The sequence below is a fragment of the Mytilus californianus genome, unplaced genomic scaffold (assembly GCF_021869535.1).
Source record: "Mytilus californianus isolate M0D057914Y unplaced genomic scaffold, xbMytCali1.0.p SCAF_10, whole genome shotgun sequence".
Taxonomy (NCBI): Eukaryota; Metazoa; Mollusca; class Bivalvia; order Mytilida; family Mytilidae; genus Mytilus; species Mytilus californianus.
Genome location: NW_026262582.1, coordinates 2,260,289 through 2,278,068, shown reverse-complemented (window position 1 = coordinate 2,278,068; position 17,780 = coordinate 2,260,289). Strand labels below are relative to the sequence as shown.

The window sequence follows — 17,780 nt, the reverse complement described above, 5'->3', positions numbered from 1 at the left end:
ATACATTTTACCTTTATATTATACATGCATATATGTACTTATATGAGGCTTCTCGGAACAATTAACACATTCAGTTATGACCATAAACTGTATTTACTATTTCTATTGATAAAATGCTTCTTAGAACAATTAACACATTCAGTTTGGACAATAAACTATATCAATCATTGTACAGCCTTGTTTATTTTAAGAGTAACTTGAAGAAAATAAGCGAACTAGCTGAAAAAAAGATACAATAAAAATTAAAAACATGGTATACACTAAAATATATCATATTTATGATATTACAAGACGTAAAAGTGATATTTCAAACAGAAAGAAGACTTTATTGATCAGTTTACCATAAATGTTTAAACACGGTTAACCTAAATTAACGTTTTTTCACAAAGTAATAAATATGTATATCTATTTGAATTAAAAGTTAAAATTGAATTATTAATGCTTTTCATAAAGTTGAATATTCTCTGAGAATTTCGCACTCGTTTTTCACCCGGAGCAAACAGAAGAAAGTTATTTTTGATAACAGTCAAAACAAATCTGATAAAGTTTTCTCAACGATTTGTACATTTTTGCCAATGTTAATGAATGCACTTGCGATATTCCTCAAAGTTGGTTTCAAACTGTGCATTTTGCAAAACTGGAATCTCCATTCTTCTAAAATGTCCTTGTTCAGTCGTACCAAATCTCGTTCATTTTGCCTGTGGGTAATCTGCTCCCAGGTCTGAAACTCCATTCCAAGTTCTATCAGGAACGGGAGTGAGTTATTTCCAACCAATGGAGCCAATCTGTCAATGTGCTCCTCTGTGAGTACCATATCCCACTTATCTGCTTCCTTTTCTGTGATGTTTAAAGATATTTGATTATTAGTCAAAATTAAAAAGATCATATTTTATCAAAAATATGCAAATAAAGGATAACTGTTTATATAATTCTTAACTAATTAATGTTGTTACACTGTAAATTGTATGGACATTTTATAGACAATGCAGAACCTTATCCACTGATCTTTTATATATGAAAATTTGTTACCAAGTCAAAGGAGAATTACAACATGCACAGTTAATAATTATTTTCCTAGAACCTGTTCAGAAAAACAAAATATTGAATTCAATTGAGTACAAAAGTGGACCTATGAAACATGTTAAATCAGCTCGAGATTTGTTGGAGACAATAAACGCAGAGAAAAAACGAGGGATTGCAATAATGATATACTTATCTATTACCATGTTCGTAAAGGCTTAGGACAATACTGGAGTCTAATAACTTACCAAAATCAATAGAATCGCCTTTCACAAGCTGTAATACAAGGGGAAAATAGAAAGTTACTATAAGATGACTTTGACTGTCATCATATACGAGTTATTTAGTTATTATGATAAATTAAGGCAGTACTATTTTGAAGAAACAAAACGGAAGTCCAATAAATGTGATCATAGAAATAAATGTTATGGTATTGGTTTACGGAAAATTGAATGCAATGTACAAGGTGTAATACCATAGCTATATTTTTTTTTATATTTTATAGTTTATCATTGTCTGGTACATCGACAGGAAAGTGGTAGAACAAAGTAAGAAATCCGAAAACGAATAAAGTAAAGGGATTGGGCAAAGAAATTCTAACTAAATTTTGTGATTCATCAAAATGTGTTTACCTTGCAAAGTATGTGGATACTCTCTTGGCCACTTCCCTCCACTGCTTCTTTGATGTGCTTAAAAGTAACCACAATACTATCTCTGCATCGTCTCAAAACTTCAAAATTCCATTTCCTTGAATCTTCAGTTTCTAGAATGCTATCTATGTCCTTGGTCGACAATCCTAATTTGATTGCTATTTCCCTGGCTTCATTTTTACTGAACAATAATGACATACGACGTAGGTGTAGATCTGATGGCGTCACTTTCAAAAAGTTGTCATTTGTAACTGGATTGGAAAGATTGTATATTGTACAAATAACAACATTATTGTCATAGAAAGTCATTTATACATAGCGATGTGTATTTTGAGACTCTCGATCAAATGATTGAATTGCGGTTCTCTGAGAAAAACTGGGCCAGTGCAATACACAAAATGTCTTTTATATATAAATGACAAAACTTATATTATTCGCACTGCATTTTAAGGGTCAAAGTTCTTTCTTAATATGTTTATTGAACATTGAGGTGGTAGGATATAGTAACGGGGTATTTTATAACCAGCATTAAACGGGTAATAATCAGAGAGTTCTGAATTTTATTTGTTTTTCTTAATTTTTTTTTATTTCCGTTAATGTTTCCAAATTCTACGTCATATCAGAAAGAAACAATTGTCATTATATAACTCTGTGTATAACAAAGGTGAGACGTAAATACAAACTACATAATTCTTTGTTACTGACTAAACATATAATACCTGGGCACCCTGGTTCACATTCTTCTTCATCCTTAGAAAAAAGAAACAATAGGTTAATTTGTGCTTTACATTACATCATGTCACTCACATGATGATTTAAAACTTTAAATGTTATCAGTTAAAAAAGATATTCAATCAACTATTTTCCTTAACTGGCAATTGCAAATAGCTGGTCGTATTTTTTTTGTTTACCTCATTTTATTTCGAAACACATCATTTTATATAGATTTCGTTTTCTTTTCTTATTAATCTTCGGATTTTAAACAAACCATGAAAACAGCAATAGACGCACGATTAACATGTCACAAAAGGACTCTTATTTTGCTTATGTTTCTAGAATTTTCCTCATTTTGTAATTATAAACACAGGTTGTTCAAATTTTATTAATTGCACATATTTTGCATTCACAAAAGTCTATATTAAAAAAAAATCGAATATAAATGCGTTTTGTTTAACCCATTCACGTGAAAGGGGACAATAAAAATATAGTTGATAAATTGAGTTATCGGAAAGAGATCCTTTAAAAACAAATCGTACGAATATGTATATCTTTCTTTTAATCCACAATGCCGTTATAAGCAATTTGTTTGTTACTGGACTTTATGTGAAAAGTCTGAAACGAATACACATGTCATCAAATGCAACTTTCAAGTTTTGTGGAACAAATTGTTTTTTCGTTTCAAATAATTTTGTTCAAAACAAATTTGACCAGAAACACTTTTCAACTAATTTTTAAATACCTTTCTTGCAAACCACGATGTGATTGTGTGTATATTGTGTTCAATGCTATGATCAGGACATGTCCAGATTTTGTCAATGTTTGCTAGTCTTGTTAACGGTAGGATACATGGGTTATCCGGTGAGTTACAACATATGCTGGTGATAAAGGATGTATCAATGTTATGACTCTGGTCGCTACTTGTTTTGATATACAACTGACTGATTTTCTCCAAGGCAGATACTAAACATTCGTTTACACTGGACGCCATATCCCTCATTATAAGTGTGTTTGTTTCAGCATGAACAAGACGGACAACAATCCTCTCATCCTCACAGAGAATGTACATATCTACGGAAGGATCAACAGTGAAAACTCCTGACCTATGGAACAGCATGTCCCGTTTGGTCTCTCCATATGTCTTTACCGCCCAAACATACAGACAGTAACTGATGAATCTAAATGATAATGCTGGGGGTATCATCATGGAAGACGTTAGAAAGGCTATGGCAATATTTCGTTTAGTGATGTCAGTGGATTGAAGGTATCCAGAATCATCTATGGCTCGTACCATACTTGCGATATAATAAAAGTCAGCAGGTATGCGGTTGTGATCAGAACCATATCTCTTTGGTTCAACCAGTATATCAAGATGGGTCATGACATTTAATAGATAATCCTTGTCTTGGTAAAATTCTACATATTTCTTTCCCTTCCAAACGCCTTCTATTGCTTGTTTCGATACCACCCCTGTCTTTCCCATTGCATCCCATATTTCTTCTCTTTTCTTGTCCCCTTCACAAAATTGCCTATCTGTAACAATTGATTTGAATGCATCGATAAGAAGAGTGGGAGACAAAATGATACGGTCGTCCAATTTATGTTCATTGAAGTACAATAACTTGCCAATAGAATGTTGAAATTTCAGAAATACCTTCAATTCAGCTTCTGACAAAGGTCTAATTGGCTGCAATGAGTTTATTTTCTTTAGATGTTCAAGTGTAATTAGAGGGATGTTGCATCTGATTAACGATGCAAATTCTAACTCTAACGGAATAAAGCACTTTGGAAGTGGTTCTCCCCATGTTGGTTGCCTCTCTGATTCCCTAATGATAGCAACCTTAATCTTCGCCATTTCTGGGTCATAATTGTCTTTAGCGTTTACAAATATTTCATCATCAATCACCAATTGTTGCATCAATGGATTTTTGTGAAAAATCTTGTAGATTTCTCCAAATATGTCATGTCGTCTTTGTTCAACTTCATTCTAAAAAAAACAGCAATATAATATGTTACCACTTATATTTATATTAATCAATAATTATAATATATTCATTTGTATACAATTAATTGAAGATATGTATGTTGCGTATATACCAAATAATTACCTTGTTGCAATCAAACCATTGCTTGAGTTTACAAAGTTACATTCTGATTCAAATGACATATAAATAAAAACGTGTTGCATCCTCTTTTTATTAGATTATAAGACATTATTCAAATCCAAACAGTCCATTATTTCAATTGTAGAAATGTACTACATCATACTTACAGCTGTTACCTGATCTCTGTGCGTTAAAACAACCATAATTTTAGGAAATCCATGAATACTTCCTTTACAGTATGTTACAATGGTGTTGATCCAGAATAGCAGATAATCTGTAATAATAAACAAAATAAAAACTGTCAAATACATCAGGGGGAAGGTATTCAAGCTATTTTCTACATAATATACTGTTTACTAAATACATTAATTGAGTGCTTAGTCTTGCAATAATGGATGTTTTAGTTTACAAGCGTATTTTTTTTAACATATTAGGAATATCTTTTTATCTACTTTACTATCGTTTCGTAAAACTGTCTATTGAACAGTAATGCCTGTTTATACATACCTCTTGAGGTTTTATGTCCACTCTTTCCTGGAAGGTACTGTTCATATGGACAAGGATCATCGAGGTTTCTACTTCCATCCAATACAACTATGTATATAGCTCTGTATGTTAAAAATGTCTGATGAGTAGAATAGAACACATCCTGCCCTCCAAAATCCCAGATTGTTATAGGTGCTATCTTTTTGTTTTGTAACTTCTTTTTTCCAACTTTTGATGACTTCTCTAAGAATTTTTCCTTTGTGATTGACACTTTGACTTCTTTAACTTGTTTAGTAATGCCAAAAAAGTGTTTTAGCTTTCTGATAATTCCAGGTTTAGTAACAGTTTCTATATGCAAATCACCAGTGAAATCTGACTTCAAAGAAGCATCATGAGAATCGTCCATTGACTTGTATTCATCAAACGAAGCTTCATATATTTTCCTGTCTTTCGCAGCATCCGAATTTTCGTTTTCAGTTGTATAATATTGTGCTACTTGTTCGTTCCTAGTGCCTAAGTCATCTGAACACTTTTCATCAAAATTAAATCTACCTGATTGCCTTTCTGAGGTACTGGGTTTGCCTTGTAATTCTGACTCATATGTGTCATCGTTGTCTACTATTTTTGATTTCTGTCCTGCAACATGACCTGATAGTTTCTTTTCCATACTTAATGCAAAACTACCAGCACAATCAGGTAAGGTTTGAAAATGAGGCTCGGGTAGTTTTTTGGCTTTCACAGATTCTGTCATGAAGCATTCAGTAGATGAAGTGGCATCGAACGATTGTGATTCGTTCGATTTATGTGTCAGCTCTTCTTTGCTGGCTGACATTGATGCGACCTCTGTAACATCTGATAGATTTGGACTGGTTGTTGTAGTATCTGCTAATAGAACATTTTGTTTTTGTTTTGTTTTGTCTTCTCGTAAAAGGGATCTGCAAACTGTGATTTCTTCCAGGGAAAAATCTAAATAAGAGATTATCTTAAACTATTCATACTATATTAGATGTGTTGGCAAATTTTAATATAAATGTAACATTTTTTTTTAAAATATAGGAAATGCATATTTGGATAAGTATAAACGTATTTTTTCTAGTGACCATTCTTCCATTTTTCGGCATTGATTTATAGCTTCCGTTACTTTAAATTTCAATGACAAACAATTTTGATACTAGTACATGAAACCTGAAAAAAGTCATGTTAAGAGATGAAGATAACTTGTGTTTTAAGCTTTTATAGCTGTATCTTTTACGACAAAAAGATTATTTCAGCTTCCCCAAAGAAGGAAAATAACAAAAATACCGAACTCTAAGACAATTCAAAATTGAAAATCCCGTACCAAAAGACAAAATCAAAAGCCCAAACACATAAACCAATGAAAAACAACTGTCATATATTTGACTTGGTACAGACATTTCCTTATCTAGGACATTATGGAATAAACCTGGTTTTATAGCTAGCCTCTCTTTTATACGACAGTTGCGTAGCATCCATTATATTGACAACAATGTGTGGGCAATTGTGAACTTTCCACTTCAAAATTGAACATTCTAGCGTCGCCTGTATGGATAATACTGTAAACCAATTTATTTTCGCGGATACTTTATTTCGCGTTTAGCCCTTTCTAGTCCATTTCGCGACGTTTTAATTTCGCGATTTTCTAATTTACTTACTGTAGTTTAATAAGGAAAGGTATGTTTATACCTATTCGCGTTATTTTTCTACTCGCAAAAGTCGTGAAAATAAATCGCTCGCGAAAATTTGTTGGTTAACAGTATATCGCCAATTAAAACACCTCTACCAGCAGAGCATTTGCCTTATTGTTGTAAATTTTCATCAGCGATGCAAGGATAATAATGAAATACACAAGACGCTGGTCTCGTCTATAGAAACTCATCAGTGGCTCTCAAAATTGAAAACCCGCATGGCCAACATCATGCAAAATTGAAAAGCATTAACAGCCAACATAAGAAAAATCAAATCATGTTGGACCATATCGTCTGCTTAAATTTTCAAAAATAATTAATTCAATTTGTTATTCATCAGATAGATTTGAATAGCGTTCAAAAAGAAATCAAGGACATAACCATAAGTATTGATATATTATGGGTGAATGTAATTATTGCAACTGATTAACCAGATTTCTTTTGTCATGAAAACAGAACTGCTTTACACAAATTGATATAGTTAATTGACATCTTTTTAACACGTTGAAATCAATTCAAAATAAAAATAATAAATTAAACTTCGGTGTTTCATTCGATTTCAAGCATTATAAAGCAATTTTACATCATAAGCATGGTCTATCGATTTAACAAAGTAAAGTTATATTTGAAACATACCTAATAATGTATAAATATTATATTTATTACCGCCAAGACTACACTCAAATTTGCTGATAATATACAAGAGATGACATTTTTAAAGCTTTAGGGGCCTCGGTGGCCGAGTGGTATAAGTAGTTACTACTGTAATCACTGGCCAGTCAACAATGAGGTTGTGAGTTCGAACCCCCTCTCGTGCGGGTGCACTCAACTCTAATCTTAATTGACTAGGATTGTCAGCTTTCCTATCGATGTTTGATGGTTTTCTCCGGGCACTCCGGCTTCCTCCAGCAATAAAAACTGGCCTCCACGAAATAGCCTAAAAGTGGTGCGTAAAATCTGCGTTAAAATACAGAAAATCAAAATCAAAACTAAAGCTTTAAAACTGGTTCTCTGTAACTATTTTAACTCTTACATAGGGAGTGTGGCACACATGGTCATCGATTTTCTTCAAACTTCACACATTTACTAGTCTTGATTAAACAAACAAAAAATGGCAAAATTTTGGGTACCATGCATATCGGTTGCCATAGCAACCGATGACCAGTTTTACCTGTTCTGGATATCTATGATTTAAGCTGAAAAAAGGCTATTTTCAACATAATTTTTCATATTAAATAAATAAGAGAAAGAATATTTTTTTATGATTTTATTAAATATATGCATTTTATTAAATGTAATTTAACAACTGATGTTTTCGTATCAATTTTCAATAATAACCGATTACACTCCGCTTTTTATGTGGTTTGCATTAGGTAAAAAATATCCTTTCGAGGTCATCTTTAAATGCTCACCAAATATTTTGGCGGACACCTGAGTAAACCACGAATTCATAAATACCATAGTCTTATCTTATCAAGGACGCAAAAAAGTCATGGGGAATTCTGCAGTCAGAAAAAATGAATAAATATACAATATGTAGAACTTATTGTAATCATCAAAGTTTTAAACATATTCATATATAACAGTATTAAAGTTTAAACTGTGTTGCTATGGAAACAATTTCATGATGATACACAAGTTTAAAACAATTTTGAGAAAGTTTCAGTTACTTTCTTAAATGTGCACAAAAGTAGGAAAACTAAAACACTTATCACGTTTCATTGTATACACACATGTGTGTATATAAATAAGTTTGCTAGTATAGTATATCGATAATGGTGTTACCACTAGAAGGAAACAAACACAATTTCTCTAATCTAGATAAAAGTGCTGATTATGAAGAAATTTCAGTCTGTTTTCATGATAATGAAAACTGTAACCAGAAAAACAATTACTCAATCTAGAAAAAACAAATAAAATCATTTAAAAAATTATGTATATTCAATTGTGCAACATTTGCCATTGAATTCGTTGCCATGGAAACAAGCAGTCCATTTTCAAAATTACTGATGAGTGCTGATTTTTACAAATTCGTTTTAATAAACTTCGATACATATAGCAATGAATGTATACAATTTTGATTACATTATGCAGGTTTTCTTGTATTTGAGAAATATTAATAATATTCCAGGCACTATTAGTGATAGTGTTGCAATATAAACAACACATTACATGCATAAACATGGAAAACGCTTTAAAATAGACCAAATCTCTCATACAAAAACTCTCTTCTGTAAGTTTTCAATCTAACGCAGTGTCAAAGAACGATGGTTTTTACAAGTCAGTCCATCAACTCTAATTAGTCAAATGCTGTAGTGAAGATTAAAGATCAAAGAGCCACTTGGTGTTGACAGTTTGGAATTATAGCTTCTAGCTTCTAACTATTTATACATATTATTAAGAAGATACAATCAGAAAATTTAATTGACAGTTCAAGAAAGGCCAAGCTTAAAATTGTTTGTGTGAGGCACAGAAATAAATACTTTTCACAAATGAAAAAAATCAATATCGTTGGGTTTCTTTTTTTTTTTTGGGGGGGGGGGGTGGAGGGGGGAGGGGAGGGTAAGATTTTGTTAAAACATCTAGACAATTTTCATATAAGGGGTCCCACGGACTGCCTCAAGAGAAAGCCCGCTACATACATGCTTCAGTGATTCCATATGTAATCAACAAGATCTTTCTAATGAAAAGATAAGGTAGGCTCAGGGTCCCTTGGAACTGACTAAAGTAGCACTATCTTAACATTAGTAATAGGTATTGGATTATTGAAATTTGAGAAAATAACGATTATCTTTATGGATTTTTAGCAGCAAATTAAAAAATATTGACAATATGATAACTTTACACAGGGTAACGTTAAAATGATTATATATGTATAAAGAATTATATACATGTACATATAATTTGATTTTCAATGAAAGCCCTTTACAGAAAGGTGTTTCTCCAAATTAGCATATTGTCTTTCTTTTAACAAAAAAAAAAATAGATTTTACTATGAAACAGGACTCAATGTTTATAACATATTACACATGTGACTTTTTGTCCGTGTCTTTTGTCTGTGACTTTTTGTCTGTGACTTTCTGTCCTACATTCTGACGACAGTTATTATAACCAGGAAAAATGACTATAAACCTATTTATATGTAAAAGGCTTTGCATCAAAATCATAGAAACACTTAGTTTCAACCATTAATTTTATCTTTTAACAAACAAAGTTTAGATTTTACTTTGAACAGGACTCAATGTTTAGATTGAACCATTAATTTTATCAAATAAGAAAATATAAAATGATTTTCAAACATATAAGCAAACGATAAATGTATTGACTTTCGGGAACATAAAAACTAAGACAAGGTTCTGGCATGCCTCATGTTAAATCCGCGATTATGTTTACTTATATTTTATGAAAATATTTTAAACTACCAAGATATCGTACGTACATGGGCTCGGGCATACCTTAAGTTGGACGTAGAAATAATTATTTACTGTTAAGAAAATATTAAAAAACAAACTATATTGGATTTATCAACTTACATGTATTTATGGCCAATTCTCACCTTATGTATGTTACTTTATATTTGTGATCAAACGTGTCAAATTATAACCGGTAATATACAATATAATTTACAACACAGAAACATACAATATACTACTCAATACTATAAATAGTTTAAATAATCCCGTGCTCGTCACAGTACCCTAAAATATTTTCCCCAGTTTTTTTTTTATTATTTGATAAAGACTTTACCATTCAATCTTAATGTTGTTTTTGTTAATAAATTTTAAGCAAATCCTATTAGATATAAATAAGTATTAGGTAGTACAACAATCAGGACACAGTCAACGTTGGTCAGGTCAAGTTTTTTTACCCAAAAACATATATTTTTCCTGTTTTTTTTTTAATAATATAAAATAACACAGAAAGTTTCATCGGTTAGGTCTTTGCAGTCGTTGGTCAGGTTATTGTCAACGTTAGAAAGGTAACTTTTTCGGATTTTTTTTATATTTTTTTCCTATACTTATATATTGAATGATAAAATTTTATTATTATTTCAAATTTAACATGAATCTTTTAAGAAATAAAAAATGTTATTAGCATTTTCATTTGGTCCTGTCATTGTCAGCGTTGGTCAGGTCAAGTTTTATGAAGATTTAAAAAGTTTACAGTATTTATTCTTATATTTATGTATTAAATGGTCTAAATTTATTACAATTCAAATTTGACATGAATCCTTTGAGAAATAAAAAAAGTTATTAAAAAATTAATTTCACATGTTTCTAGGTAGATTCCTTATAACTTTTTTTGATTTTTGATAAAAACAAGTATGACATTAATTGTTTTTGTGTTTCTTTTTTAAATAGATGTAGCCGCATAATTTTAAAGCACTACACCAAATATTGTATCTTTCTCAAAAATCCCAACTTTCTCCGCTGTTACCATGGTAACCAACCAATATATATATCGGTTGGCATTATTATTTCTGACTAGGGTAATAGGATCTACATATATCAGCCAATTTTCAGAAAGATCGGTGACTATGTGTGCCGAAAAAATTCAAGTGGTTACAGAGAATGAGTATTAATATGCATTTAGACATTTTTAACAAGTCGAAACGCATATTAAAAGCAAGTACCAAGCTTTACAATTACTATGCGAATTAAGTAATCATCACTATTGCTCAAATTTATATGAAGTGTAATGCAGTTTTCAAAACTTTCCATTGTTATATTTTATGAATGAATATTTTCAATATATTCGTCAACTGTACCTTACACTAAAAGGAATCAGTTTAAAATGGTATATGGACAACACGCACACCTGAGTGGCCAAGACTGATTATTTCAAATACATGACAATATTTTACTGTTAATGACACAATTATGAAAAAAGATGTAAATTTATGTCAAAAATCCTCTATTACTCTTACACTTATATTACCATTTAGAGGTAATGATGCATAGTAGGCAACGCCGATGATATAAAGAATGCAAATATTGAAATACACAGTAATCGAGATTTTGTGCTGAACTACATCACCGTCTTATTTCAGAACATTTCAGAACTTGCCTTGACAGAACTTTTCCCGCATAAGATTTATAACTGAAACAAACATGTCCACTAGACTTGCTTTGGTCGTTGTAATATCATTAGTGGTACTTTCTGAACCAGATGCGCATTTTGACAACACATGTGTCGCAATTTAAGCTCGGAGATAAATTTTTTGAAAATCCAAAAATCCCACCTGCATTTAACATTTAAGGGCTAATAAAACCAACAAAGCACAACATATGACCATAGCTGTGCAATGCATCAACGCTCCAAAGTTTTGTAACACACAATTTTAATAATACAAAATGAGCATTTAATGCAAGTACTGCAGTACTTTTTTAGGCTGTTGATACTCGGTGACTTACAGTACACATGCAGTGGTATCGACCAAGTAGAAGAAATACCATTAACAATACCAAATGTACCTCTACAAAATAAGGTTTTTGACAATGAATGTATCTCGTTATGCTCGGGGCCGAAATATTTCAAAATATAGATAAAAAAAAAGTAAAGCCGGTTAAGCCAAAAAAGGACAAACAATATAGCTAAAGCTCGGAATGGAACCAAATATTTCTATGAGGAGCATGCATTCCTTAAATTCAAGTAGTTTTAATATTGTTTTAACCGTAATTTGTAACAATACAATGTCAGTATTGCCTATCCAGCACCAAAGTTATGGCTGTTGGGCTATGTAGGTCTTACCTTGCTGTCCTCCAAGCCATTCCTTCGTTTCACGGTCAAAATAGGAAAGACCGTTGTATAATTCTATTCCATCAGTTGACTTTCTGAATCTAGTTGGAGATTTACCGACAAGATGTCTGGCAATAGTTGTCTTCCCTGTACCCTGTTCTCCAGCTAACATTACTCTTGACTCAAAATGAAGATAACTTTCTTCTCCCAATAAACTGGAAAAAACTTGCGCTGATTTTTTATCCAATTTCTTAACTTCAATTGGAAGACCTGAAAATTCGAATAATCACTGTAATATTCAAATTCTACAGAGTAGTGTAGTAGTACGGTTTATCGTTTATCACATAGTTAACCATTATATTGAGTGCGTTGTACCTGATTATATTTTTTGTACGTTTGCTCTTCTTTTCCTGAGTTATATATATATTTGAAACGTGTCACTATAAAGTCACTACATATCAAAACATGTCTATGTGCTAAAGAGCTTGAAATCGTTTTTTTTTTATAAGAACGCCCATTCGGGTCCACTATAAAATAAACACCCAACTTTGAAAGTGTCCAGTCTCCCAATCGTGTCAGATTTCCGGAAATGTTGCAAAACATAAAGACATACAAATCAAAATGCTCAACCTGAAGGTCAATTCGTCATCTGTAATACATTTCATATACGTATACTATCAATTTAAAACCGCGTCCACCATTTTTCAAACGAGATTCGAAATTACATAATGTTGATTAATATAAACATTGGTTATTGCTCTTTCATTGATGTATACTTCTTTTACTATTTTAGCTGTTGTTCTTGAAATTAGAAATATTGTTAATAAGGCCTTTTTCGACCGGCTTTACAATCCTTGCCCATTTAGGGCTTCCGATTAGCTGTGCAGGATGTACAAGTCGTAGTTCACAAGGGATGACAGTACGTACTAGCCCTTGATGTTTGAGTAGATCCTGATTTACTTCTGGAATCCTTCTTGTTGTTCATGGCAAGCAAAATTATCGATTAAAGTCGGTTCCGGTCACAATGCGGACATTAATTCCGATACCTCGTGTTAGGAATGTGCCCTTATCTCATGCACATCAAAAACCCTTGCACCAATTGTATGTATGGCCAGGAGGCAGATTGTTATAAGTCAAAACGTCTCTCTATCCTATATACCCTCATTTGAAAACTACGTCATTTCGAAATGGATAAGGGAGTAAGTAGAAAGAGTGTCATCACAAAATCTTAAAAATATTTATATTCAATTCCCGAGTCCCGATAAGGTAAATCCTATTTTCCCGCAAACAATAAAGTCCCAATCCCGACGTGCCGAAAAATTCCTTCAACCCCTCATTATATAACCTACCTGTTGTATTAATTGTGAATATGATCTCGTCCTTTTCTTATCCTAAACACAATTCCAACCTTGAGAACGATGGAATATGTTTTTTGTTTATATGTTTTCACCTTTTTTAAGACCTTTATGTGTAAACTGAGTTTTTTTCATACACTCCACATTTTAACGATCATTATAGATACTCCCTAAACTATAAACGTTCTATTGAACCGAATTCAGAAAAAAAAAACCGGTACTTATGTAAATCAATCTTCGCTTTTGGTGAATGATTTCATCATATATACCATGCTAAAACTTTATTGCGCCATACGTGTATTACGTCTACAAAGGACTAAAAGACTCACTCGCTCGAATAAAAAAAGTTAAAGAGGCAACATAAGGTAAGAAGTTAGAGAACATTGAGGTCTTTACATTTGGAAAGGTCTTGCAAAATACAGCGACGATAGTCTTGTTCCTGGGTACAATTCATTAGCATTTAGTTTATAATTATGAAAAATGTACATAAAAAGTACATTCTGCAGACGACCTTCAAGGTCTTCACAATCAAACTACTACTTGACAAGATGACGAGATCCTTTCACTAGCTGACACCACAGACAGTGCTGATTACTGAGCTGGTGATACTTTCCGGAGGGAGCTTCTGTCAACAGAAATATTGACCGATTGGTCGTAAATAAACTGATTATAGAAAAAAATTGACGCCAGACGCGCAATACGTCTGCAAAAGACTCATTATTGACGCTCGATTCCAAAATTTGTTTGAATGTCCCTGAAACAAATGTATCAGTATGCATTGAAAAAAACTAAGAGAAAAAGTTAATATATCAATAAAATCATCACAGATACCGGGATTAAAATTTTTTATTTGAGCCAGACGCGCGTTTCGTCTACAACAGATTTTTCAGTTACACTCGAATAAAAAAAAGTAAAAAATACATAATAAAGTACAACGTTGAAGAGCATTGAGAAACAAAAACTCTCAAAAGTTTTGAAAAAATTTTCATTGTGCAAACAAATACAAATAATGAATAAAAAGTTGTTCCTTATTCAAAACAAATTAGTCAATAAAAACTATAGGTAAAAGATACTAACCAGGGAGGCGTGCTTCATATTTCTGCAAAAGAAAATAATGTCTATATGTGCGTCTTACATCTAAAGCATTGCATTTTCCTATATGTTTATATACTTAACAAATATATTTTCAGAACTTAAATTGATTCTTTAACAGACATTATTAACTTGTATCAATATTTAAAAAAGAATATAATTGAAAATACTAATTACAAGTATATATAATTCATACATTACCTTAAATAACTGTCTTATTTCCAGGTTATAGGTTAGCTCGATTGGTTTCTTTCCCTGTATCACACAAAATAGTTGTATTTGTATAAAAAAAAAGATAACACAGACTTAATTGGTTATCAAAGGTACCAGGTTTAAAATGTAATACGCCAGACGAGCGTTTTGTCTACATAAGACTTATCAGTGACGCTCAGATCAAAAAAGTTATAAAGCCAAACAAGTACAAAGTTCAAGAGTGTTGAGGACCCAAAATTCCAAAAAGTTGTACCAAATACGGCGAAGGTAATCTATGTCACACATTTTTCATATATGTGATGTGGTCAATTATAATGTTGACTGAAGACGACAAACACATCGGTGTCCATTCGTTTAAAGCGACAACTAGCGAGTGATTAAGATGTCTTCAGACCTGTTTATTCAGAATTTGTAAGTTTTGTCAAATAATGTTTATTAATGATTAATAACATTTGATGATATTTCTTCTTTTAGGTTTTTATTGGTTAAGTATATATTATGGATTAAAGACGCATTCTTCTGACCAATCATTTTGACATAATCAAAATATTTAGAAATTGTTATTAGCTAGCAACACGAAAATTATTTGATATAGACTTCATGTTGTTTTTGTAATACGTCTTAATCTTAAACCGTATACTCATTTTTGTTTTTAATTTGGTAGTTTAGGAGTAACATGCTTTTGTTGTAAAGACATACAAATATAACTAAATTTGTCTTCCTTTACATTTATGCACACTTATGTTCCAACGTCCCGTCTTTGTTTATATTTTTGCATTACGAACGGTGATGTGTTTGACAATTTATGACCTCTTTACATTATATCCTTTGTCGTTGAAGCTTTTGATTTTGCTATTTGATAAGAGAATTTCTGTTTGAATTTTCCTTGGAGTACAATTTTCTTGTTATTTCACCTTTTTCGTCGTTGAATGTTCATTGTTTTTGTTTTTGTGATTGTTTTCTACACAGCCCAAGCCGTTGGTTTTTTCGTTTGAATTGTTTTACATTTTTTCTTGTCGGTGCCTTCCGTAGCTGACTTTACTGTAATGATTTTTTCTCGTCGTTGATGGCACTACGGTGACATATACTACTCCTTGTTATTTTTCTTTAACGTAAACGTTTGTGATTGGCAATCATAACACCTCGATAGTATTGGGACAATTAAAAAAAAATAATACCATAATTAATACATGGGCAAATAATCAATTGTTTTTACATTGATGCTCCCATCCTGTTTTGCCATTTTTACTTTAATGTATTGACTGTTTTAATGGAGGTGTTTAAAAACGAAAACTCATAATTAAAGAACGTAATTCAAAAATAAAAGAGACATCTATGTGCCAAAAAAAAAAATACCGATAGGAAAACACTTCAAAAACGCTACTGAAGTTTAGTCATTGTGATATAAATTTATATCAATATTTCTAGAAAAAATTCACTCAAAAAATGTCCTCAGAGGAAGTTTTCTTCTACAAATTCTTATTTACACAAACACGTCCTTCCAATGTTGTCATTTTTTTTTCTAAATTGACAATTGTCTGATAACCATGGTGACTGATAAAAGTTTCATACCCCGTCATCGCATTTCTAAACTCTTTCAGCAGGCAGTCTGACAAAAAGTTGTCATATGTTGCATTAATTATTTAAACCAATAAATTGTGCAATTTGATATCTTCTCTTAAATGTTAGAACAAAATTTGGGGTTTGTTCTGTTATTGTTAGTTAGGTCTATTGCCTTAAATGACAGACTATAGATCACAAAATATATCAACACCATACCTGAATACACCGATTAATTTACGCGGAAGTAACATTACCTGTTTTACTTAATATATCTTATAATCAATTACAGCAATTTATGTTTTAGAAATCACAAAAGTACACCTTTGCTGGAACTTACTTCATTATTTCGCCTGTTTGGATCACATTCTCTGTCTAATAAAAGAGTTACCATCGCCTTGTTATTGATATATGTGCCAGCAGCTACATGTAATGCAGTATTTCCATACTTGAAAAAAGGAGAACATCAAACATTAAAGTCAATAACTATGTTTTAGTAAAAATCATATGCATAAGTAATTTTGAAACAGATATATTCTCCATGTAAGAAATTAAATTATTGTGGTTTTTTTCACACATTGATGATGACTGTTTGTATATTACAATTAATTTAAGACAACTCATGCTCTGGATAAGAACTTATCTATGTTGCTTTAATTTCAATATTTCATTCTAAGCTTTCGTACAGGGTAACTGTAAGAAGAAACCCTGTGATCACACTGTTTTTAACACATACAGAGTTTCTTTTACAGTTAGATGATCCTCTTTTCCTTACCTGCAAAAGCGAGATTTACCCCTGCACGAGTTGGTTCCGGGACCAAACTTTTGCATTTACTGCATCTGACTTGAGATTGAATGTATTGGTCAACACGAATAAGAAAAATAAACAACAACGATATACTTTGTATAAGTACATTTGAGAAGACATTTCTCTCTTTGGAATCTTTCATGGTTCATTTGCTGTGTTGTGTTGAACTGACAGATGGCTTTTGAAGAAGGCTCCCTTAGAATTTATTTTACAGGTGAAGCCATCAGTGAAGTTAGGATTATTATTTTGAAAAGCTATGACTGGTATGCAGGTTATTTTCTGAATTATTAAAAGATTAGCAAACTGCTACAGTTTGGTATATTCAATTA

At 31.8% G+C, this 17,780-nt stretch overlaps 2 protein-coding genes across 2 annotated transcripts in view; both read right to left on the bottom strand.

The window, feature by feature from the left end:
* Nucleotides 1-436: 436 nt before the first annotated feature.
* Nucleotides 437-3,431, bottom strand: LOC127717450 (uncharacterized). Its single transcript, XM_052223089.1, has 5 exons — nucleotides 3,130-3,431; nucleotides 2,390-2,420; nucleotides 1,653-1,921; nucleotides 1,269-1,296; nucleotides 437-837 (listed from the first exon to the last, which is right to left on the bottom strand). The coding sequence occupies exons 1-5, from the start codon at nucleotides 3,385-3,387 to the stop codon at nucleotides 527-529; spliced, it is 897 nt and encodes a 298-aa protein (XP_052079049.1). The 5' UTR covers nucleotides 3,388-3,431; the 3' UTR covers nucleotides 437-526.
* Nucleotides 3,432-3,433: 2 nt separating this feature from the next.
* The window catches only part of LOC127718639 (uncharacterized), a 279,885-nt gene continuing 265,538 nt past the window's right edge, over nucleotides 3,434-17,780 (bottom strand). The window contains exons 5-8 of the mRNA XM_052224690.1: nucleotides 5,000-5,944; nucleotides 4,660-4,766; nucleotides 3,684-4,374; nucleotides 3,434-3,438 (exon numbers count right to left, since the gene is read on the bottom strand). Of these exons, the coding sequence (XP_052080650.1) occupies nucleotides 3,434-3,438; nucleotides 3,684-4,374; nucleotides 4,660-4,766; nucleotides 5,000-5,944 (1,748 nt within the window). The remainder of the gene's footprint in view (nucleotides 3,439-3,683; nucleotides 4,375-4,659; nucleotides 4,767-4,999; nucleotides 5,945-17,780) is intronic.